The sequence below is a fragment of the Oncorhynchus kisutch genome, linkage group LG9, assembly GCF_002021735.2.
Source record: "Oncorhynchus kisutch isolate 150728-3 linkage group LG9, Okis_V2, whole genome shotgun sequence".
Lineage (NCBI taxonomy): Eukaryota > Metazoa > Chordata > Actinopteri > Salmoniformes > Salmonidae > Oncorhynchus > Oncorhynchus kisutch.
In genome coordinates, this window is record NC_034182.2 from 22,947,379 (window position 1) to 22,972,312 (window position 24,934).

General features: G+C 43.0%; 1 protein-coding gene and 1 pseudogene across 1 annotated transcript; one reads left to right on the forward strand and one right to left on the reverse strand.

Moving 5' to 3' along the window:
* Window positions 1-597: 597 nt before the first annotated feature.
* Window positions 598-4,739, reverse strand: LOC109896429 (heterogeneous nuclear ribonucleoprotein C-like; annotated as a pseudogene).
* Window positions 4,740-13,335: 8,596 nt separating this feature from the next.
* Window positions 13,336-19,329, forward strand: LOC109896430 (zinc finger protein 501-like). The gene is made up of 2 exons (XM_020490683.2): window positions 13,336-13,622; window positions 17,628-19,329. Exons 1-2 carry the CDS (start codon window positions 13,463-13,465, stop codon window positions 18,974-18,976), a joined length of 1,509 nt encoding a protein of 502 aa, XP_020346272.1. The 5' UTR covers window positions 13,336-13,462; the 3' UTR covers window positions 18,977-19,329.
* The last annotated feature ends 5,605 nt before the right edge of the window (window positions 19,330-24,934 follow it).

Here is a 24,934-nt window from a genome sequence, read left to right on the forward strand (position 1 = left end):
AGTAGAGGAGGGAGGGAGGAGAGGAATGGAGAGAGTAGAGGAGGGAGGGAGGAGAAGAATGGAGAGAGTAGAGGGAGGGAGGAGAGGAATGGAAAGAGTAGGAGGGAGGAGAGGAATGGAGAGAGTAGTGGAGGGAGGAGAGGTATGATGAGTCCTAGATAAGAATGTATTCTAGTCAGATAGGCCCAGACCTGCTTCGTACTCTGTAAACACACACTGCATGCACCCACGCACTCCACTTGCATACCATATCCAAAAGCAAATAGATATGCATTGAATACTTCCAATCATTCCCATTGAGCACATACGTTAGTTCAATGTCTAGTTTTGATTTACATTTGGTTGAGATGTCAACTAACGTGGATTCAACGTGAAATCAGCCCAAGAATGTCAACCGTCATTGGATTTGGGTTCAAAGTCGGGTAAAAACATGACTAAATTCCCTTGCGTTGATGCCTTTTTGCAAATCCAATCAGTTTCCCCACTTTGATTCAAAATCATCACCATGCCATTTTTTGGGGTTGAAATGGTGTACAACATTGATTCAGAGAAAGAGAGAGAGAAAAACTCCTTTATTACCCCCACACATGTCACATGTCACATCTTGATTACAAACAGCTCAAAGACATTCTGGACTGGAACATTCCCACTTAGATTTTTTTTATTCACAAGCACAGTCCGTGTAATGATTAACTGAAATCACATGGCAACCGAGACAAACAAACCAACATGAATAATGCCCATTTTAGAACACAAGGTCAAATAAGGTCAAAGTCCTTATGCATTTCCTGATAAACACAAACAATGAAAATTGTTCAAGCCAATGGAAAACGACATACAGAGGAAAATCCTGACATAACATCCTCCTATACAAGTCTGTATCATTGTTAACCTTGTAAAATCTTCCAACTCGTGTGCCACATTTCACCGTAGCCTCAGTGTAAAACTGTCGATGCTCAGTGCCACCTGCTGATGTAAATGCAGTAGTACAGCACCCTCTCAGCTATCCTCCAGTTCAGTGGGTTTTCAAACCTCGAGGGCAAGGGTTCCCTCTTGTTGGTGGAGAGAATTTTGCAGGTTTAAAGCTTATTTCCTGCAATTCTACACATTTTGTCATGGGTTGCAAAGAAAATGTTCTGGTTTTAAAGAAACATTTTCTTGCAATTCTATACATTTTACCATGTCTGATCTATATGTATACGTGTGACATGAGTGAAAAAATAAAATAAAAATGACAATATCTATGGGCTAAAACATTAGAGAAGAAAAAGCATTAGCTGACATGGGCTAGTTGATCTAGACATTTCTGACAAGTTATAAATAGCTCTCTAAAAGGTATCCAATGACTGACATGAAAAGAGGACAACTGCCGATTCACTACCCAGTTTTGAAATTGCACCTCGTCCATTCTACCATTGCACCTTTCAAGAGTAAGTTTAAAGCCGAACTGAGTTTCTTTAAAAAAAAATTAACTCACACGCTTCACAGTTTGGGAACTAATGCTCTAGGGCTCTCAAACTCAACTCTGGACTTCGAAGCCAGTTTCACTGCATTTTTTATTTCCCTCTAGTCAGGGACTGATTTAGACCTGTGACACCAGGTGTGTGCAATTAATAATCAGGTAGAACAGAAAACCAACAGGCTCTGGCCCTCGTAGGGTACCCCTGCTCGAGGGGACCCCCAGACATTTCACAATTTTGTTTAGTTGACAAGTTGAATCAGGTGTGCTAGCTCTGGAATAGATCAAATACATGGAATGGCTGGGGTTCCCACTGAGAAGATTCAGAAACACTGCATCCAGAACAGGGTTGGGGTCAATTCCATTTCAATACCAGTCAATTCAGAAAGTCAACCAAATTCCAATTCCAAATGTTCCTCATTGAAAGGAAAATGTAAATGTCAGTGTGCTTCCTGAATTGAAATGAAATTGATCCAAACTGGAATAAACTAAATCTCAAAGACACGTAAAAGAAACATCCTGACCACTCTCTCGCTCTCGTTTCCATTCACTTCACAGAATGTAAGCTTAAGAGATCAGGATGGTCGAACAAGGCTACAACATAATACAGAAGAGACATCAAAAAAGAAGAGGGACAGATATTTCCTTGACATACAGTCAACAGTAGAGTGTTAGTGAATGTGTATGTGGGAGCGCACATTCGAAAGTGCAGTATATAGTTGAAACGTCCATTTGAATACAGAGCTCAGTAAGTACAACTGTCCATGTATGTGTGCGTGTTGGCTTGTACAGTTATACACATTTTGTTCTGTGTTGGTCAAGGTTTGTTTGCGTTGCTTAAGCATCGTCTCCGTTGGCGCCATCTCCATCATCCTCTCCTTCTTCCTCTTCCTCATCGTTATCCTCCCTTCCTCGACTCTGTACCTGCCGACAGGATTCAATGAGCTGACATGAGACACCGCCTGCCTCCCAAATGGCACCCTTTCCCCTACGTAGTGCACTACTTTTTAAAAACTTTTTTTTTTAACGTAGTGCAATACTGCTTCCTCCTCAATGTTTTCCTTCACACTACAACTCATTTCCATCTGCACTTCTCCGTTCCCCACAGTTCCTTTCCCCTCTCAAGTGTGGCTCAGTTTGTAGAGCATAGCACGTGCAACACTGGGGTTCTGGGTTCGATTTCCAAGGGGGACCAGTACAAAGTATGGAAATATATGCACTTACTACTTACTGTAAGTCGCTCTGGATAAGAGCTTGTGCTAAATGACTAGCTAAAATGTTAGCTACACCTCCTCTTCCTCCAGTAGGTCTCCCTCCTCTTCTGAGTCGTTGAGAGACTGGATCTCTCTCGCCCTCTTTAGACTTTCCTCCTTCCCTCCGCAGTTGAGGAGATGAGACACCTCCCCTGTCTCCGGCTTCCCACTACTCTCCATGTCTAGAGGGAGAGCCAGAGAGATTTTAATTGATAAACAAAAATGAGTTGCGTTATGCATATTTATGTCTGAAAATGCAGTGGGCAACGAGTGTACATCCATCACTCGTGTCTGTCCCCGTCCTACCGGACTTCTTGCTGTGGTCCTTCCCCAGGCGCTCCAGACTCTCCAGCAGGTAGTCCACTTTGTGTTTTATCTGGGCCAGCTCTCACTTGATGGTCTGCAGGTCATCTGTCTTCACTGGGTTAGGAACAGGGGGGAGAGAGGAGAGAAGGAAGGAGGAGAGAGTCAGAGGCATACATTTACAGTCAGTATGGATGTCACTTCCAGAGAATTAACATGGATGCATGTGTCTACAGGGTAAATTAATAATGGGTAACTGGCCTTAGTGAATTTGGAGTTGGTAAGTGTGTGTCAGGGACGAGATCAAGTTATACCATTGTGTAGTTAGCACGAGTGTGTTTGATCAGTGTCGGAAGTGTCTGTCATGCCACGTATGCGTGTGGCACTGACTGGTGTGTGAGGTAGAGGTCCTGTGGCTGCTCCTGGAGGTGGAAGATGAGAAGCGGGTCTCGGTGCATCGGCTGCCCCCTCCACCTCCACTCATACTGACCCGGGGATGTTCGGAGGGGATCGCCGGCCGGGACAGGGGTGGAGGTGGAGGGGGGGCACATGGGAATGGTACGAGTACATGCTACAACGGCAACACAAAACAGGCACACACACACACAGGTTATACGACATAAGGCTGCTACAAATGTAATGGGTTCAATGTGTAACATCTCTCAAAAGAACGCTGCCGTTTAAGGAGGAGGTACAGCTAAAATATCAGATTCTTTATCCCTTTTTAAGTATAGTGTGTGTGTGTGGCAACGGCGAACCAAAGACTTACAGGTCATAGTAATCTCTCTGGAAGTCATAGTCCAAATCAAATGAAGAACTGGGTGGGCGGACAGACAGAAGGCCAGGGTGGTGAGAGAGAGAGAGAGAGTGAGCGAGATTAACTGAAACACTTGGTACAGGTCCTATTTAATTGTTTTTTATTCACACAGAGAGGAGTTGAGGTACACCTGTACATGTCTCCTGCGGAGCGCTTAACCGTCTTCAATCTCTGAGGCTTCGGTTCACAAGCGAGGTTAATGTCTGGGGGGGGGGGGGGGGCATACAGAAAGAACAGAAATAGAGCAGAGGGGGAGAAAAAGAGGGAAAATCAAGAGGAAGTTATATCTTGACATGGGGTGTAACATCCACATTATCACATGTCCCCACATATACTATGCCTTTAGAAGAGGGGAAACATATTGGAGGAAGAGTGGGGACACGGGAGCAGGAGTGGAATACCGCTGCCTGGGTTCTTACCTAGCACCTGTCCTACAATCATCCTCCCGTCCTCGCCCGCTACAGCGGCCCGGACGTTCCTCTCGTTGGCGTACTGGATGAACGCGAACCCCTTGAGGACGGAGCAGCCCACAATCTTGCCGTACTTGCTGAAGAAGAACAACGAGTTCATTTATTGTCCAATGTACAGCGAATGGAAATGTGTCTTTTATACATCTGTGGCTGTCCATTGGATATTTTCACACTACACAAGAATTGCCCTTCTGGGACAGCATTGAATTGGATTCTCCTGCTCTATACCAACCCCGCCGAAAGACACACATACACAGAGGCTGGTGATGTTGGAGCAGAGAGCAGCCAGAGTATCGTGCTACCTACTTGAAGATGGCCTCCACGTCTGCCTTGGTGACCAGGAGTGTGTTGAGGTTCCAGATGAAAACCCAGGAACGGAGCGAACGAGGGTCCGTCTTGTTGGTCACGTTGCCGGACATCACGCTACTGGAGGTGAGAGGCCGGCTGGTGTGTTTATGAGGGGGAAATGAAGGGAGGAGAGGAAAGAGAGAGGAAGAGAACGGAGAAGTTGAGATATGCATGTTTGTGACTGTACGTACGGGGCTGCTTTCCAAAATAAACTGGACCTGATTTGAGAGTCTGCGTCCATACACACACACACACACACACACACACCCCTACACATGATTGGTTGTTTAAAACAAGCATCCCATTCATTATGTTTGTCGGGCTACTTTAGATGATGGCTTACAGCAATGACTGTGCATGGGAGGACTTTAGGCCCCTTTTCACTTTTCTGTGTCTATAATCTACATATAATGGCTTTGTACATAGGAAGGTGGGTGTTCTCCTATTTACACACACTATTTGTGTGTCAGCAGAGCTTTTGGTTATATTACAGGGTGTAATTAAAAATTAAAAAAATATTTTACCTTTAATTAACTAGGCAAGACAGTTAATAAGAATAAATTCTTATTTACAATGACGGCCTAGTAACGGTAGTTTAACTGCCTGTTCAGGGGCAGAATGACAGATTTGTGCCTTGTCAGCTCGGGGATTTAAACTTGCAACCTTCCGGTTACTAGTCCAATGCTCTAACCACTAGGCTACCCTGCCGACCGGAAGGTCTCTGCTTCTACATCTAGAGAACATATTTGGAAGGTTGAAGTAACCAGAACTCACTCCATGTTGCCTGTGCCTTGGACGGGCGTGGTCTGCCTGTTTCAGTATTTGTCAATTGAGCCTGAGTTCTGCTATGCATCGTGGGAGATGTAGTGCATCTATGGAGTGATGTCTCTAGAACTACAAAAGTCTTCAGAAAGTGAAGCGTTTCATATTTTTGGATCAGTGCTGCTCCCATGAGGCACTTCAAAAATATAAAATATATACAGTATATATGCCTCACTAAAAAAATAAAAAACATGGAGTCATGTGGAGGTAAAATAAAATTGAGAGGATGGCCAAAAAAAACCTGTTGGATGAATAGTATTATCATATAAAACAAGACAAATAAGTTAGAAACCGATTCATTGGACAGGTCAATGAGCCAATTCAGAAAACCCCAAAGTGCTTAAGAATATTACTGTACATAGGTAGACAAACAATATGAATTATAACTGGCATGTGAGGCCCAACATACTGTAAGAGACACTTGATAATATAATAGTATAATAGCCGCCTTGTGCACTCTGAGGTGTCGCACAAATATCTGAACAACAATATAAACGCCTTCGGGTCCTTGAAAAGTGCTATATAAATCTCATGTATTATTAATAATATGAAGTGATTTTGGCATACCGTCTTTCTGTCACGGTTGTCCTCCTCTTCATTTGAAGAGGAGAGGCGAGAAGGATCGGAGGACCAAAATGCGGCGTGGTATGTGTTCATCATGAATTTTAATAAAGAAAACACTGAACACTGAAACACTATACAAAAACAATAAACGAAATAACAACCGTGACGCTAATGAGAACTGTGCTGAAACAAGCCATCTACATAGACAATCACCCACAAACAAACAGTGCGACCCAGGCTACCTAAGTATGGTTCTCAATCAGAGACAACTAATGACACCTGCCTCTGATTGAGAACCATACTAGGCCGAAACATAGAAATCCCCAAATCATAGAAAATCAAACATAGACTGCCCACCCCAACTCACGCCCTGACCATACTAAATAATGAATACAAAACAAAGGAAATAAAGGTCAGAACGTGACACTTTCATTATACATTTCTGTCAATCAAATCAAGGGACATGTAATTAGTTGGCGTGGTGTCAGAAAGAGGACATTTGTAAAATGTCAATCCCAAAGCAGAGTACCTCTTGGCCCACAGCCACTTTCCTAATGATAAAAACAGATGTTACAACGGACCACGACACAGCCAAGGGAAGTACCACACACACACACACACACACACACACACACACACACACACACAATAATTTTGGATGAGACTGTTGCGTCTTGTGTTGGGTCTGGTTGTCTTGCCAAAAAGCACACATTTGTGTGATGATTTTTTCTTTGCTGGCCAGTTGACAGGGTTGCTATCCACCAGCATCAATATGAGACTAGAATACAGGCAGCGCATGTGACCCGAATCAAAAGGTGATGCAATACACACAGCTGGGTACTATTTCAGAAGGTCCGGTTACACAAATGTCCGAGGTGGCAAAGGGACGGATGGATATCGTCATAGTCACAAACCCTGACACCCATGCGAACCCAAACTGTTGCCATTTTGAATTCCTGCAATTCTACACATTTTGCCATGTCTTATGTGTTTTCATACCTGAGTGACTCAGCAAAATCAAATGGGGGCCACCTGGGATGTCAAGAGTAAACATGCATAACAAGAGGAAAAAATTTCCATATGCACTAACAAATTTCTAAATTAAATTGCACCTCGTGCAGGCAATCTACTATTATAACTCTCAACAGCAGTAAGTTGAAAGCCCGACAGTTCCTACATTTTTTATTTGACAAAAATGTACGCCAGGACCGCAGTCCATATCCACCCCTTTCTAGGCACACACCATTCTATACAAGGTCCCACAGTTGACAGTGCATGTCAGAGCAAAAACCAAGCCATTAGGTCGAAGAAATTGTTCCGTAGAGCTCCGAGACAGGATTGTGTCGAGGGACAGATCTGGGGAACATTTCTGCAGCATTGAAGGTCCCCAAGAACACAGAGGCCTCCCATCATTCTTAAAATGGAAGACGTTTGGAAGCACCAAGACTCTTCCTAGAGCTGGCTGCCTGGCAAAACTGAGCCATCGGGGGAGAAGGGCCTTGGTCAGGGAGGTGACAAAGAACCCGATAGTCACACTGACAGACCTCTAGAGTTCCTCTGTGGAAATGGGAGATCCTTCCAGAAAGATAAATATCTCTGCATCACTCCAACAATCAGGCCTTTTTGGTAGAATGGCCAGACTGAAAACTTCTCAGTAACAGGCACATGACAGCCAGCTTTGAGTTTGCCAAAAGCCACCTAAAGACTCTCAGACCATGAGAAACAAGATTCTCTGGTTTGATGAAACCAAGATTAAACTCTTTGGCCTGAATGCCAAGCTTCACGTCTGGAGAAAACCTGGCACTATCCCTACGGTGAAGCATGGTGGTTGCAGCATCATGCTGTGGTAATGTTTTTCAGCGACAGGGACTGTGAGACTAGTCAGGATTGAGGGAATGATGAACAGAGCAAAGTACAGAGAGGTCCTTGATGAAAACTGGTGAAAACAGGCTGGTGAGCAAAGGTTCACCTTCCAACAGGACAATGACTCTAAGCACACAGCCAAGACAACGCAAGAGTGGCTTTGGGTCAAGTCTCTGAATGTCTGTGAGTGGCCCAGCCAGAGCCTGGACTTGAATCCAATCAAACATCTCTGGAGAGACCTGAAAATAGCTGTGCTGCGACACTCTCCATCCAACCTGACAGAGCTTGAGAGGATCTGCAGAGAAGAATGGGAGAAACTCCCCAGATACAGGTGTACCAAGCTTGTAGTGACATAACCAAGAAGACTTAATGCTCTAATCGCTGCCAAATGTGCTTAAACATAGTACTGAGTTAAGGGTCTGAACACTTATGTAAATGTCATAGTTCAGTTTTTTATAAATTAGCAAACATTTCTGAAAACCTGTTTCTGCTTTGTCATTATGGGGTATTGTATGTAGATTGATGAGGGAGAAAAAACTATTTTAGGCTGTAACTAGAGATGCACCGATATACACATTTTGGCCAACACCGATATCCGATATTTTCCTCGCCCCCCCCAAAAAATGATACCGATAATCGATATTTTATATTTTAGCGGCCGTTTATGCATTCTAGTACAGTTAAATTGGTTTACACACACACACCGACCAAAGTTATTTTGTTGGCATTTACGTATGTCCCCATTACCAGTAAAACATAATCACTTACTTGCTTTCACTTACTTGCTGTGCTGTTTCGTTGTTCATTTCTTCAGTCTCAACCAGGATTACATCATACATGTCAAGCAGTGAAGTTTCAGCTCGGTCTGTCCGTGGCCTCTCATCCTCGGTGCGCACTGTCACTGTGTCCGTTTACATCTTGTCCAGCTGTGTCTAACTTTTCACGTAAACCCTGTTTCTTGTCTGCAACGAAGTAGCGGCCCTTGTACCTAGCATTTAGCATGGTGGCGACAGAGTAGAGGTTCAGAGAGAATGCCATCGAATCGCTTGTTCACTTCCTCTCGTAGAGTACTTTTCCAATATAACCCGACGATCTGTGTTGGTAGTTTTGTTGAGCACGCGATTCAATGCCATGACAGGGTATCACGCCTGCTGCAGTCTCAGTTGAGCTTATTTCTTGAGTCAGTTGTTCGAATGGAGCTAGGAGTGTACATGTTTACAAGTTTCAAACATGTTCTCAAATGCCATTGAAATGGCAGCAGCGGTATGAGAACCAGCACATTCTTGAGCATGCAATACGGCTTTGCTCAGTACGAAATCCTCATCGACCCACTCTGCTGTCAGACTCATAAAGCTCATGGGGCTGACATCGGTGGTCCAAATGTCAGTCGTGAAGCTAATAGCAGTGACGCCCATAGCAAGTAGCTCATGGATGTGAGTTTCAACAATACTTTGTAACTCCGGTAAGGCATCTTAAAAATAGCGCTTACTTGGTGGTGTGTACCAGTGCTCGACCAGTCGGGGAAAGCCAACATCATCCACAACAGAGAATTATTGATTGTCAAGGGCAATGAATTCCATTATCTTGGCGTTAATGGATTTCGCCTTTGAGTTGTCTCGCTGAAATGTTCTTACTCTTTAAAATAACTGCTCGACTTGTTGACTGCTCAATCCACACAGCAGACAATGTGTGGTAGGTTAGGAATGCTGTGTTGCACTTGTAGCGCTATATTTTTTGTGGCGTCATTACATCATCTACCTACGTTATATAGGTATGCACATCAGCTTTGACATCGATTTTGCACATCGGCTTTAAACAAGACATCGAGCCAATGCCGATGTTGGCATTTTTAGCTCATATCGTCCGATACTGATATATTGTTCATCCCTACCTGTAACGTAACAAAATGTGGAAAAAGTCAAGAGGTCTGAATACTTTCTGAATCCACTGTATACAGCAAGACCTCCCACATAAGCATTCCTGTCTCTTCTATAGATGTTATAACCTTGTTTTGCTAATGCTGTATCATCAAATGAATTATCTAAGTGAGTCTCAGAAAAGGCTTAATATATGAATGTTATCTGATGTTAGCAAGTTATTGATTTCATTAACTTTATTTCTAAGGCTACATATATTAATATGGGCCCTTCCCAGCCATTTCCTGGGTAGCTTATCAGAGATACATCATATGGAAGAGAACAAACAAAGCAAGAGAAAACATGCATGCATTCAGCAATCCATTAATCAGTTGGTGTTACCTGTGTGATTGGGCTGTGGGGTTGAAGCTATGAACCCATAGGCTTGGCTCTCTCATCCATTCTAGGATTTTCGGAGAGAGGGTGGACAATGAGCCTGTCATAGTGGGTGTAAGCAATGTCCCCACGCGCTCTGGCAGTTTTCATGGCTGGGATACGTTACTTCCATTTCTGGCACACAGCTTCAAGATAGTCCTCGTTAAACGTTCCTCTCATGTTCTTCGCTCTTTCCAGAACAGCTACCTTGTCCTTGAAACTCAGGAACTTGACCACTATCGGCCTGGGCCTGTCACCTGGGGCGGTGGTGGGTTTCCAGTCCTGTGGGTGAGCTCCACCTCAATCTTCCTGTGATCCATCTTCAGATTCTCCAAGATCTTTCCTCTTACGTTGTCCTCAGACTCCGTCCAGTTCTAATGCAGAGATGCATTTCTGCAAGTCAGTCCACAACCATGTTGTTCCGCCAGGTTTTTTTTGACTAGGTATACAGCTACGACCGGAAGTTACATTTTCGTAGCAGGCAAGGAGAATTTACGCAGCACGTTAGGAGAAATAACCTCTATCGATCCAGTATCTCTGCACGTTGTAAATACGGTACTGGAGCTGACCCTGTATATGGTAGGCTTACTTACTTTATCGTGTTCTTCTTGTTTTGTTCTACCTTGTTATGTTTAGAATTAATTGTTATCGATTACTGCCTTGGGGTTAGAGTTTGCATGAAAGGAATTTTACTGTACTTCATTGTGCATGTGGCATTAAAACTTGAAACAATGTGCCTCCAGCCACAGCTCAGCCGTAAGCACCAGTAGTACTTGACATCAGCCCACAATTGGATCCCAACCCACCATTGGATCCAAACCCACCATTGGATCCCAGCCCATCCGAGCCCATCATTGGATCCCAACCCACCACTGGCTCCAAACCCACCATTGGATCGCAGCCCATCCCAGCCCATCATTGGATCCCAACCCACCACTGGTTCCAAACCCACCATTGGATCGCAGCCCATCATTGGATCCTAACCCTCCATTGGATCCAAACCCATCAATGGGGGAACACTGTTCCAAACCCAGCACCACGTCTAGAAAAACTTGCCATTGCCATGACTGTGGTGAAATGTTTGCTCTGAAAGTTGACCTGCAGAGGCATGTGACTCTCGTCAAGAAGAGACCCAATGAATGCCTTTTCTGCAAAAAAATGCTACTTCTGTAAACTGAAGGCCGAAGTCCGACTCTGTCACGGTGGGACACACTGCACCTATCAAAGGAGATCTGTCGAGACACATGTAGATTCTCACAGAAGAGAAACCATTTAGCTGTGATGACTGTGGGAAAAGCTTCAGTCTCAAAGGTTACCTAAGGAAGGACAAACACTCTCACAGAAGAGAAACCATTTGACTGTGATGACTGTGGGAAAGGCTTCAGTCAGAAGGGAGACCTAGGGATGAATATACCGACTCACACAGGAGATTCATAATTTAGCTGTGGTTGTGGGATAAGCTTCAGTCTCAAGGGGACCCTAACCAGGCATAAACTGATTCACAGAGGAGAGAAATAATTTAACTGTGGTGAATGTGTGGAAAGCTTCAAGTCTAGGCAGACCCTAAAGCAGCATAAACTTACTCGCACGAGAGAGAAACCATTTAGCTGTGGTGACTAGGAAAATGTCAATCACAGGCAGAACCTATTCATAGACGTGCTTATTGATGAAGGTAACTTCTTCCCAGGGGACTTTTGATACAGCCCCTACGCATGATCTAAATGTGAAACAGGCATAGCTTGCGGTATAGTTTTGGAAACATAAGGAATGTATCTGTCATATCAGCAAGAAATAATTTTCACACAGAAAAAAGGTAAATTAATACACATCTTTATAGGGTTAGGGTTAGTGTAGGGGTTGCAGGTAGCCTAGTGGTTAGAGCATTGGGGCAGTAACCAAAAGGTTGCTAGATTGAATCCCCGAGCTGACAAGGTAGAAATCTGTTGTTCTGCCCCTGAACAAGGCAGTTAACCCACTGTTCCTAGGCTGTCATTGTAAATAATAATTTGTTCTTAACTGTCTTGCCTAGTTAAATAAAAAATTGAGTCTTTCCACACTGCCATATCTCCATGTTATAGTATGTGTTTAAGGAAGACAGCTAATTACCACAGGTGGTCGCCTCTATCTAGAATCCTCTGAACAACCTCTGTAATGGAAGAAAGCCACCAGAAACATGTTGTAACCCGAAAAATACTGTCGGTTGCAACTGTGATAAAGCTGGATAAAACAGTGTACAGGGCGGCAGGTAGCCTAGCGGTTAGTGCGTTGGGCCAGTAACCTAAAAGTCGCTGGTTTGAATACCCAAGTCGACATGGTGAAAAATCTGTCTGTGCCCTTGAGCGAGGCACTTAACCCTAATTTGCTCCAGGGGCGCCTTACTACTATGGCTGAAACAATTCAATTTTACTGCACCTATCCGGTGTATGTGACAATGAAACACATTTTTTTTAAGTGCATCTTTTGCAGTTGTGAAATTATTTTTATGTGATATGAAAGTTTCTAGAACTATATTGCAATTGAGAATCGATTCACATTTAGATGGAATATTTGTCTGTTTTGGCTGCTAGAGCCCGCCTACTTTTGAAAATGAACATATAAGGTCCATGGACCTTAGGGAGTAACGGTAGGCTCATCTACACTGCATAAGAGTACATTATTGGGCTAAGGCAGACCCTAAAGACCCAAACTGTGCACAAACTGACTCACACAGGAGATACATTATTCAGCTGTGGAGACTGTGGGAAAAGCTTCAGTCTCAAAGGTGAAGAAACCATTTATCTCTGGAGAATGAATGGTCAGACTGGGGTTATTGTTGATACAATAAACATATACTTTGCAGAAAAGATCTCCGCCCATTTGTCGAAAACTATTTTTCATTCATTTTGAACTAATTCTGCTAATTCATGATATTGAGTATTGATATACAATCGACTCCTGAGAAATAAATGATTCTCCCAGATCATCCTATACTTATGATAAACACTGTTTATCTAATGTTTAAAAAAAGAAGAAGTAGGCATCGTTTCACTTTACTAGTCTGTGGACTGGCTTGCCTTGCACAGTAGTAAACCCCCAACCAGCTGGCAGCGCTGTTGTGTTTCTGAGCTTGCCACTCGCTAGCTAGAACCAAGGAATCGTCTAAAATTCCTGGAGTAGAACACGGAAGTAGGATTGGAGACGAATTTGTTTTGATTTTGAACATTCATTCTGTTGACTAAATAAATCCCAACTGATTCAGTTGAATTTGCAACGCAAAACTAATTTGATAGAAAATGTCTAAACTAGAGTTCTTGCGTGTGTTTTTGAATGAGCGTTTAACGGCTGCTGCTGTGGAGATTTTCGGGGCAGTTGAGGAAACGGTAGTGGGGTACCAGGAGGAGAATGATCGGCTACGGAGACTGCTGTGTATCACACCAAAGATAACATGTATAGGTTCGTATGTTTACTGAACACAAATATAAACGCAACATGTTACAGTTTATATAAGGAAATCAGTCAATTGAAATAAATAAATTTGGCCAAAATCTATGGATTCCACATTACTGGGAATACAGATATGCATCTGTTTGTCACAGATACCTTAAAAAGGGTCGGGGCGTGGATCAGAAAACCAGTCAGTATCTGGTTTGACCACCATTGTCACATGTAGCGCGACATATCTCCTTCGCAAGGAGTTGATCAGGCTGTTGATTGTGACCTGTGGAATGTTGTCCCACTCCACTACAATGGCTGTGCGAAGTTGCTGGATATTTGCGAGAACTGGAACACGCTGTCGTACAGAACATTATAAACGTGCAGGCCATGGGACATTTTCAGCTTCCAGGAATTTATGTTCAGATCCTTGCAACATGGGGCCGTGCATTATCATGCTGAAACATGAGGTGATGGCAGCGGATGAATGGCACAGTCATGGGCCTCAGGATCTCCTCACGGTATCTCTGCATTCAAATTGCCATTGATACAATGGAATTGTGTTCATTGTCAGCAGGTTATGCCTGCCCAAACCATAACCCCACCGCCACCATGGGGCACTCTATTCACAATGTTTACATCAGCAAACCGCTCACCCACACAACAACATACACACTGAAGTCCGTTATGATGGCGAACTGCAGTCCGGTCAAGCACCTGGTGAGGATTCTGGTGGGCTTAATAGTTACACTTAATAGGTATACTTTGAAGGTATTTTACACTGAAGGAAGTTAAGCGACATGAAACCCACCCTTAACAAAATATTGTTCACTTAAACCTCATTGCAGTCAAAAACGTGATTTCCTGTCTTTTATATTTTTTATGCTAAAATTATGATAATGCCCTTTCGGTGTAAGAGCTGTTTGAGCCATTTCATCCCGTTTTGGTGGGATGGAGTTTTTGGTCTACCTGGTGACATCACCAGGCGGTAAAGGAGTTAATAGACCAATAAGAAAGAGTTCCAAACTTCTCTGCCAATAACAGCTTTTTTGTTTTGCTGCCCATTTTTGTAAACGGAAGACAAAACTCTACACACATTTTACATACGTGTCACTTATTTTTTTATTTTTTTTTACACATTAGTTACATAGCAAAAATATAGTTATTTGATATATCAGGGTAGGGCTCAATTGTAAAATGTTCATTTATTTTCAATGAATTCTCAATAAACTGACAAGTAGAAGCTATTTCTTTCCAAACTATTTACATTTCAGAATTTTAAATAACAATGACCTGAATTGACTGCCTTTAATTTGAATTGAGCCCAGCTCTGACATCTGGATAGATTGTACTTAAACATATCAGGTAAATGTGAAATAGTGTTTTCAGTCATAACTATTATAAATCATGAGCTTTTAATCCTACCCCTTAGCTACCCTCAGCCAACCCCACCTATATTTCTGTACACCACCCACGTATGTTTTCCATGTGCCATACATTTTGAGCCTTTCTAATTGCATAGTCTCTACAGATTGTAAGTCAAAGATTTATATTTTTACCAAGCATTATTTTATTATCTCCCAACTGTGCTATTTGTAGGGTTAGTTTGAGGTGAATGGAGTGATTTTTCTGCCATTCCTGAACCTGTGACCAGAAACAAGCTACATAGGTTCAATACCAGAATATGTGATCTAGTGATTCTGTCTCTTCGCAACTATAAAAGCTAGTTTTCAGATATCCCATCCCCACTCACAGAACATTCCCAGACAGTCCTAGCAGAAATCGAGGAATAGCTCTTTGCTAAGAAACTAAACTATATGACCAAAAGTATGTGGACACCTGCTCATTGAACATATTCCAACCATGGGCATTAATATGGAGTTGGTTCCCCCTTTGCTGCTATAACAGCCTTCACTCTTTCGAAAAGGCTTTCCACTAGATGTTGGAACATTGCTGCGGGGACCTCCATGCAGCCCCAAGAGCTTTAGTAAGGTTGGACACTGATTTTGGACGATTAGGCCTGGCTCGCAGCTGGTGTTCCAATTCATCCTTAAGGTGTTCTATGGGGTTGAGGTCAGGGCTCTATGCAGGCCAGTCAAGTTATTCCACACTGATCTCAACAAACCATTTTTGTATGGACCTCGCTTTGTGCACGGGGGCATTGTCATGCTGAAACAGGAAAGGGCCTTCCCCAAACTGTTGCCACAAAGTTGGAAGCACAGAATCGTTTAGATTCTGTAGCTTTAAGATTTCTATGGGGCCTAGCCCGAATCATGAAAAACATCCCCAGACCATTATTCCTCTTCCACCAAACTGTACAGTTGGCACAATACATTGAGGCAGGTAGTGTTCTCGTGGCATCTGCCAAACACAGATTTTTCCTTCGGACTGCCAGATGGTGAAGCGTGAGTCATCACTCCAGAGAATGCGTTTCCATTGCTACAGAGTCCAAGAACAGTTATTGTGCTGACGTTGCTTCCAGAGTCAGTTTGGAAGTTGGTAGTGAGTGTTGAAATCGAGGACAGACAATGTTTACGCGCTGCAATACTTCAGCACTTGACGCTCCCATTCTGTGAGCTTGTGTGGCCTACCACTTCACTGCTGAGCCGTTGTTGTTCCTAGACGTTTCCATTTCACAATAACAGCACTTACAGTTGACCGGGGTAGCTCTAGCAGGGCAAAACATTTGACATACTGACATGTTGGAAAGGTGGTATCCTATCATAGTGCCAATTTGAAAGTCACTGAGTTCTTCATTCAGCCCATGCTACTGCCAATGTTTGTCTATGGAGATTGCATGGATTTGTGCTCAATGTAATACACCTGTCAGCAACAGGTTGTGACTGTAATAGCTGAATTCCTGATACTTGCTGGTTGAAAATGCAATCTACACAGGATCTTCTAATCAGCCTGTTTGCATGGGTGGGAGTTATGGCTTGCCTGGTGACATCACCAAGCGGTAAATTGGTTGATATACCAATAATAAAGACAGTTCCAAACCTCTCTGCCAATAACAGCTAGTTTTAAGTTTCCCCCTCCCCATTCAGACCACTCCCAGACAGTCTTAGCCAAATTCTTGCTTAAGAGCAATTTTTTTGCCATTTTAATGGGAAACTATTACAGTAAGGTGCCTAATTGTTACCCAGAAATGATTTGATATTGATTTAAAAACAGTTGCATTGGTCCTACATGTAGTTCACTACTCCCCAACACTGCCAATTAGCTAGGCAGGCCAAACGCATTTTCATGATTAACTAATATCATAAAAATCAATAAATCATAGCACTTTTGGGGGCTCTTTCGACAGTTTTTACCTGATTAAGTTCGTCCCTGTTGATGAAAAATGATCTTAAAAGTACTGTTTCTGCTTCCTGTGGTTGTGGATTTTCGATGTATTGCCCAGTATCAAAACCCTGGTTTCAAATGTCCAATTTCATAACCAATATGCTGATATTTGACCAAAACATTCAAAAATACTCTACACGTCACACTTGTGTTCAGATAACTTGTATTTTGCTCAGTTAGCAACTTATAATCTACCACATAGAGGCACTCTTTCCTCAGGTCAAAAGAAAATATCCCAATGCCCCAGGGCAGTGATTGGGGACACTGCCTTGTGTAGAGTGCTGTCCTTCAGATGGGTGTCCTGACTCTCTGTGGTCACTAAAGATCCCATGGCACTTATCGTAAGAGTAGGGGTGTTAACCCCGGTGTCCTGGCTAAATTCCCAAGCTGTCCCTCATACCATCACGGTCACCTAATCATCCCCAGCTTGCATTTGGCTCATTCATCCTCCTCCTCTCCCCTGTAACTATTCCCCAGGTCGTTGCTGTGAATGAGAATGTGTTCTCAGTTAACTTACCTGATAAAATAATGGTCAAATAAAATAAGAACATACTACTTTTGAATGTTTAGCGTAGCTAGGTGTACTCAGGCATGTCTAAAGGCTGATGACTGTATGATTCAGGTGTTCGATTTAATTATGTGGTGTATATAGCAAACCTCTGCTCCTCTTCTTCCCTCCAGACTCCCTGCCGCTCTCTCCCATAGTTTATGAAGAGAAGTCTCCCCCTGAGCAGCAGCACTGTGAGCAGGAGTGGAGCCCCAGTCTGGGGCAGGAGGACCCAGGGCACACACAGATTAAAGAGGAACAGGAGGAACTCGGCACCAGTCAGGAGGAAGAGCAGCTTCAAAGGCTGGAGGCTGATATCATAGAGTTTAAATTCACTCCTTTCTGTGTGAAAAGTGAATGGGATCAGGAAGACCCACTTTGGTCCTTGACTCTTCCCCAAACCCAGACTGTGGAGAACAGAGACAGTGACTCTAAACTAGTGGATTCTAATCCTTTTGGCACTGTGACCAACCTAAAGTGTCTCGAGAATCCCTGTGACCCTCCATTTAATCAAAACAATGACTCCAGCTATTTCTCAATTGTAAGCCGCAACCCAGTAGGACTTGACATTAGCCCACCATTGGGGGAACACTGTTCCAAACCCACCACCATGTCTAAAATAACTCACCGCTGCTGTGACTGTGGTGAAACATTTGCTCAGAAAGCTGACCTACAGAGGCATGTTACTCTCCCAGAGAAGAGACCCAGTGAATGCCGCTTCTGCAAAACAAACTACAACTCCACCTGTAAACTGGAGGCACATGTCCGACTCTGTCATGGTGGGAAACCCTACACCTGTCCTGTTTGTGGCGAGACCTTCAAAGTGAAAGGAGATCTTTCCAAACACACGATGATTCACACAGACGAGAAACCATTTAGCTGTAGCTGTGATGACTCTGGGAAGAGCTTCAATCTCAAGGAACACTTAACCATAGATATTCTGACCGGCACTGGAAATAAACCATTTAGCTGTGGTGTCTGTGGAAAAGGCTTTAGTCAGAAGGGTTCCCTTAAGAAGCATATATTTACTCACACGGGAGAGAAACGATTTACCTGTAGTGACTGTGGGAAAGGCTTCCATCAGAAGTGGACCCTATCTGAACATATACGTACTCACACAGGAGAGAAGCCATTTAGCTGTGGTGACTGTGGGAAAAGCTTCAATTTGAAGGGGAACCTAAGGAAGCATAAACTGACTCACACAGGAGATAAACCATTCAGTTGTGGTGACTGTGGGAAAAGTTTCAATTTGAAGGGGAACCTAAGGAAGCATAAACTCACTCACACAGGAGAGAAACCGTTTAGCTGTTGTGACTGTGGGAAGAGCTTCAATCTGAAGCAACACCTAAACATGCATAAATTGACTCACACAGGAGAGAAACCATTTAGCTGTGGTGACTGTGGGAAAAGCTTCACTCAAAAGTCTAGCCTGCTGACACATGTGAAAACAATCCACAAAGGAATAAAACTGGATGAAAATTGATAGAGGCAATTCAATTATGACAAATAGATATTATGTAAGAAGAAGGAAATTAAAGGGTAGGATGTGGACATCACTCATAGGGGGGGGGGGGACTGAAGAAAACAACTCTGGATTATTCATATTCATATAGATGTGTGAATAATTTACTTTTGTAAATAAAGTTAGATTTTATTTGAATGATGAACAGAGTATTTTAGGAAACACACAGACCTGCTGTTCAAAGTCTGTTGATGTTTTCACGGCATTAGAAACAGGAATTCCTCTTAGTTTGTTTTGGAATTTCTCTCAGGGCGATGAGAAAATGGTCTGACTGATGTTATTTGTACATAAACAAATACATTTAAAAAAAGGTACTTTCCAGAAAATGCTATGAACTGTTTCTCATCCATTTTGACCTAATGCTGCTTATCTATATTATAACATAAGCCTTCTAAGCTGCGGGAGAGTACAATTTGGGGCTGATTTTGAATCTGTAGAATGACTCCATTACCCACAATGCTCATCGACTGGATTTTTACAAAATTACCATGACAATTATGTGTCACAATAATAATATACATTTTTGCAACATGCAGCAATCCATGATATTGAAGGTAAGGTAACACTTTACTTGACACCCAGTGGCATAACACATTATGACACGGTCATAACTGCTTTATGGCTGGTAATGACACAGTGCATTCGGAAAGTATTCAGACCCCTTGACGTTTTCTACATTTTGTTACGTTACAGCCTTATTCTAAAATGGTTTAAATAGTTTTTTTTCCCCTCATCAATCTATACCCCATAATGACAAAGCAAAAACTGTTTTTTTAGACATTTTACAAATCGTATTACAATTAGACTGAAATATGACACATAGATTGCGTCGCTGTACAGCTATTTTCAGAGATAGTTGTCCTTCTGGAAGGTTCTCCCATCTCCACAGAGGAACTCTGGAGCTCTGTCAGGGTGACCATCGGGTGTTTGATCATCTCCCTGACCAAGGCCCTTCTCCCCCGACTTCTCAGTTTGGCCAGGCGGCCAGCTCTAGGAAGAGTCTTGGTGGTTCCAAACGTATTCCGTTTAAGAATGATGTAGGCCACTGTGTTCTTGGGGAACTTCAATGCTGCATAGTTTTTTTTGTACCTTTCCCCAGATCTGTGCATCGAAAAAAAATCTGTTTCGGAGTTCTACAGACAATTCTTTCGACCTCATGGCTTGGTATTTGCTCTGACATGTACATTTTGCAAACATTTATAAATACCTGTTTTCACTTTGTAATTATGGTGTATTGTGTGTAGATTGATGAGTATATTTTATTTATTTAATCCAGTTTGGAATAAGACTGTAACGTAACAAAATGTGGAAAAGGGGAAGGGGTCTGAATACTTTCCAAATGCATTGTACATAAGTGTTTAAAGCCACATTTATTCACATAAATGTGTTTCTTAAGTCCTTAGTTGTTGTAATGAATTCTTTAGTCATGTTTTTTTCTTCCCATCATTTTAAATCACTTTATGACACTGTCATACAGCCTTGTGATCATCGTGTGTCACTTTACTTGGACTAAGAAAATACACTTTATATAACACTGTCAAGAAGCATTATGACCATCATAATCATTATAAGCCAGAGAGGCCTGTCAGGTAAATGCCCTTATGTCAGTCATCAGTCAAAAAGAGGGTGTCTTGTCCTGCTCCTTAAATCTGGTCCCCCATTCATCCCAGTCATCAGAAACTGAGCTTTCGGGTAGGAGCATGTCTGACATGAATGTGTGCACACTTACAATAATAATAATTTAATAATGGTCCATTTCATAAAATGTTACATAACATAAACATACTGTTGACATGTAGACTATGGCGCAATGCCATGTTTTGCCTTGTGTGGTAGGTTTTGTGGGTTTTGACACTCTTATGTAGGTGTCATAACCAGCCATAAATTAAATACACACTATATATACAAAAGTATGTGGACACCCCTTCAAATTAGTGGTTTCGGTTATTTCAGCCACACCTGTTGCTGACAGGTGTATAAAATCGAGCACACAGCCATGAAATCTCCATAGACAAACAATGGCAGTAGAATGGCCTTACTGAAGAGCTCAATGACTTTCAACGTGGCACCATCATAGGATGCCACCTTTCCGACAAGTAAGTTCATAAAATTTCGTTTCACCTGGTGCTGTTATTGTGAAGTGGAAACATCTAGGAGCAAGAATGGCTCAGCCGCAGAGTGGTAGGTCACACAAGCTCACAGAAAGGGAGCAGCGAGTGTCGAAGTGCGTAACAATTGTTTATCCTCGGTTGCAACACTCACTACCGAGTGTTAGCTGGAGTGCCAAGCGTCGGCTGGAGTGGTGTAAAACTTGCCGCCATTGGACTCTGGAGCAGTGGAAATTAGTGATACATCTGGTGCGATGTATCACGCTTCCTCATCTGGCAGTTCGATGTACGAATCTGGGTTTGGCAAATGGCAGGAGAACGCTACTTGCCCAAAGTCATAGTGCCAACTGTAAAGTTTGGTGGAGGAGGAATAATGGTCTGGGGCTGTTTTTCATGGTTCGGGCTAGTCCCCTTAGTTCTAGTGAAGGGAAATCAACGCCACAGCATACAATGACATTCTAGAAGATTCTGTACTTCCAACTTTGTGCCAACAGTTTGCGGAATGCTTTTTCCTGTTTCAGCATGACACTGCCCCCGTTCACAAAGCGAGGTCCATACAGAAATGGTTTGTCAAGATCGGCGTGGAATAACTTGACTGGCCTGCACAGATCCCTGACTTCAACCCCATCAAACACCTTTGGGATGAATTGGAATGCCGACTGCGAGCCAGGCCTAATCGCCCAACATCAGTGTCTGACCTCACTAATGCTCGTGGCTGAATGGGAGCAAGTCCCCACAGCAATGTTCCTAGTGGAAAGCCTTCCCAGAAATGGAGGCTGTTGGCAGCAAAGAGGGTACCAACTCAGGGCTGTCTTGTAAAATCAAAAAAAAAATCTTAACTGACTTGCCTAGTTAAAATAAAAAATATTAATGACAATGGTTTTGGAATGAGATGTTCGACAATCAGGTGTCCACATACTTTTGGCCTTCTTGTGTAAGTCACAACAGTGTCATGACAGTGTCATAACATGTTATGACGCTGGGTGTCAAGTAAAGTGTTACCCCACAAGGGTGTGTGCTCAGCCCCCTCCTGTACTCCCTGTTCACCCATGGCTGCGTGGCCAAGCACGCCTCCAACTCAGTCATCAAGTTTGCAGTAGTAGGCTTGATTACCAACGATGACGAGACAGCCTACAGGGAGGAGTTGAGGGCTCTGGGAGTGTGGTGCCTGGAAAACAACCTCTCACTCAATGTCAACAAAACAAAGGAGTTGATTGTGGACTAAAGGGAACAGCAGAGGTTGCAACCCCCTATCTACATCGACAGGACCGCAGTGGAGAAGGTGGAAAGCTTCAAGTTCCTTGGTGTACACATCACTGACAAACTGAAATGGACCGCCCACACAGGCAGTGTGGTGAAGGCGCAACAACCTCAGGAGGCTAAAGAAATTTGGCTTGTCACTTAAAACCCTCACATAGTTTTACAGATGCACAATTGAAAGCATCCTGTCGGGCTGTATCACCGCCTGGTACGGCATCTGCACCGCCCGCAACCACAAGGCTCTCCAGATGTGGTCTGCCCAACGCATTACCGGGGTCAAACTACCCACCCTCCAGGACACCTACAGCACCTAATGTCACAGGAAGGCCAAAAAGATCATCAAGGACGTCAACCACCCGAGCCATTGCCTGTTCACCCCACTATCATCCAGAATGCGAGGTCAGTACAGGTGCATCAACGCTGGGACCAAGAGACTGAAAAACAGCTTATATTTCAAGGCCATTAGACTGGTAAACAGCCATCACTAGGACAATAGAGGCTGCTGCCTGTAGGCGTAGACTTGGAATCACTGGCCACTTTAAGGAACGGAACACTAGTCACTTTAATGATGTTTACATATCTTGCATTACTCATCTCATATGTATATACTGTATTCTATACTATTCTACGGTATCTCATTCACTTAATAATGCTTACATATCTTGCATTACTCATCTCATATGTACGTATATACTGTTTTTCTATACTATTCTACTGTATCTTAGTCTGTTCCGCTCTAATATTGTTTGTCCATATGTACTGTGTATAGTCTTAATTCCTAGTTAGATTTGTGTGTATTGGGTATATGTTGTGTAATTTGTTAGATATTACTTGTTATATAGTACTGCACTGTGGGAGCTAGCACAAGCATTTTATTACACCAACAATAACATCTGCAAATCACTTGTATGTGACCAATAAATGATTGGAACTGCGCTGCTTTGCTTATAGTCTACAGGGGCCCGTGCGTAAGATCTTCAACGACTTAGGGGACCCTAAGGGGTGCACATTTGAGTTTTTTCCCTATTAATACACAGCTGCCTAAAACAATAAAAGCCCAACAATGATGAGGTGATTATTTGAATCAGCTGTGTACTTCTAGGGCAAAACCAAAACATGCACCCCTTGGGGTACCCAGGACTGAGTTTGGGAAGCACTGTCTTAAACTAACCTTCAAATCCTTTCAAATAATGCTGTTAAATAAAGCTAGGCATATAATGAGTCAAATAAGCATTAGGCCTAGGCAACAAACGTTAGCTGGTAGATGCCAGCCCACACCGTTCACACCGGCCCTAGCCTACAATACTACAAGGGCTCCAGAGTGCAACTATTAAAACCATGAATTGATCAAACAGTAGCCTAAAGTGCATTGAAGGCCCAATGATTTCCCTGTGTTTATATACAGTACCAGTCAAAAGTTTGGACACACGTACTCATTCAAGGGTTTTTCTTTATGTTTACTATTTTCTACATTGTAGAATGACAGTGAAGACATCAACACTATGAAATAACACATATGGAATTATATAGTGACAACAACAAAAAAGTGTTAAACAAACCAAATTGATTTTAGATTTTAGATTCTTCTTTTAGATTTTAGACCCTTTGCCTCTTACAGCTTTGCACACTCTTGGCATTCTCTCAACCAGCTTCACCTGGAATGCTTTTCCAACAGTCTTGAAGGAGTTCCCACATATGCTGAGCACTTGTTGGCTGCTTTTCCTTCACTCTGTGGTCCAACTCATCCCAAACGATCTCAATTGGCTTGAGGTCGGGGGATTGTGGAGGCCAAGTCATCTGATGCAGCACTCAATCACTCTCCTTCTTGGCCAAATAGCCCTTAGACAGCCTGGAGGTGTGTTGGGTCATTGTCCTGTTGAAAAACAAATGATAGTCCCACTAAGCGCAACCAGATAGAATGGCGTATCACTGCGGAATGCTGTGGTAACCATCCTGGATAGGTGTGCCTTGAGTTCTAAATATATCGCTGACAGTGTCAGCAGTAAAGCACCATCACACCTCCTCCTCCATGCTTCACGGTGGGAACCACACATGCGGAAATCATCTACTCTGCTTCTCACAAAGACACAGTGGTTGGAACCAAAAATCTCAAATTTGGACTCATCAGAACAAAGGATAGATTTCCACCGGTCTAATGTCCATTGCTCGTGTTTCTTGGCCCAAGCAAGTCTTATTATTGGTGTCCTTTAGTAGTGGTTTCTTTGCAGCAATTCAACCATTAAGCCCTGATTCACACAGTCTTCTCTGAACAGTTGATGTTGATGTGTCTGTTACTTGAACTCTGTAAAGCATTTATTTGGGCTACAATTTCTGAGGCGTGTAACTCTAATGAACCTATCAGCAGCAGCAGGGATAACTCCGGGCCTTCCTTTCCTGTGGTGGTCCTCATGAGAGCCAGTTTCATCATAGCGCTTGATGGTGTTTGCGACTGCACTTGAATAAACTTTTCCAGATTGACTGACCTTCATGTCTTAAAGTAATGATGGACTGTTGTTTCTCTTTGCTTATTTCCCATAATATGGGCTTGGTC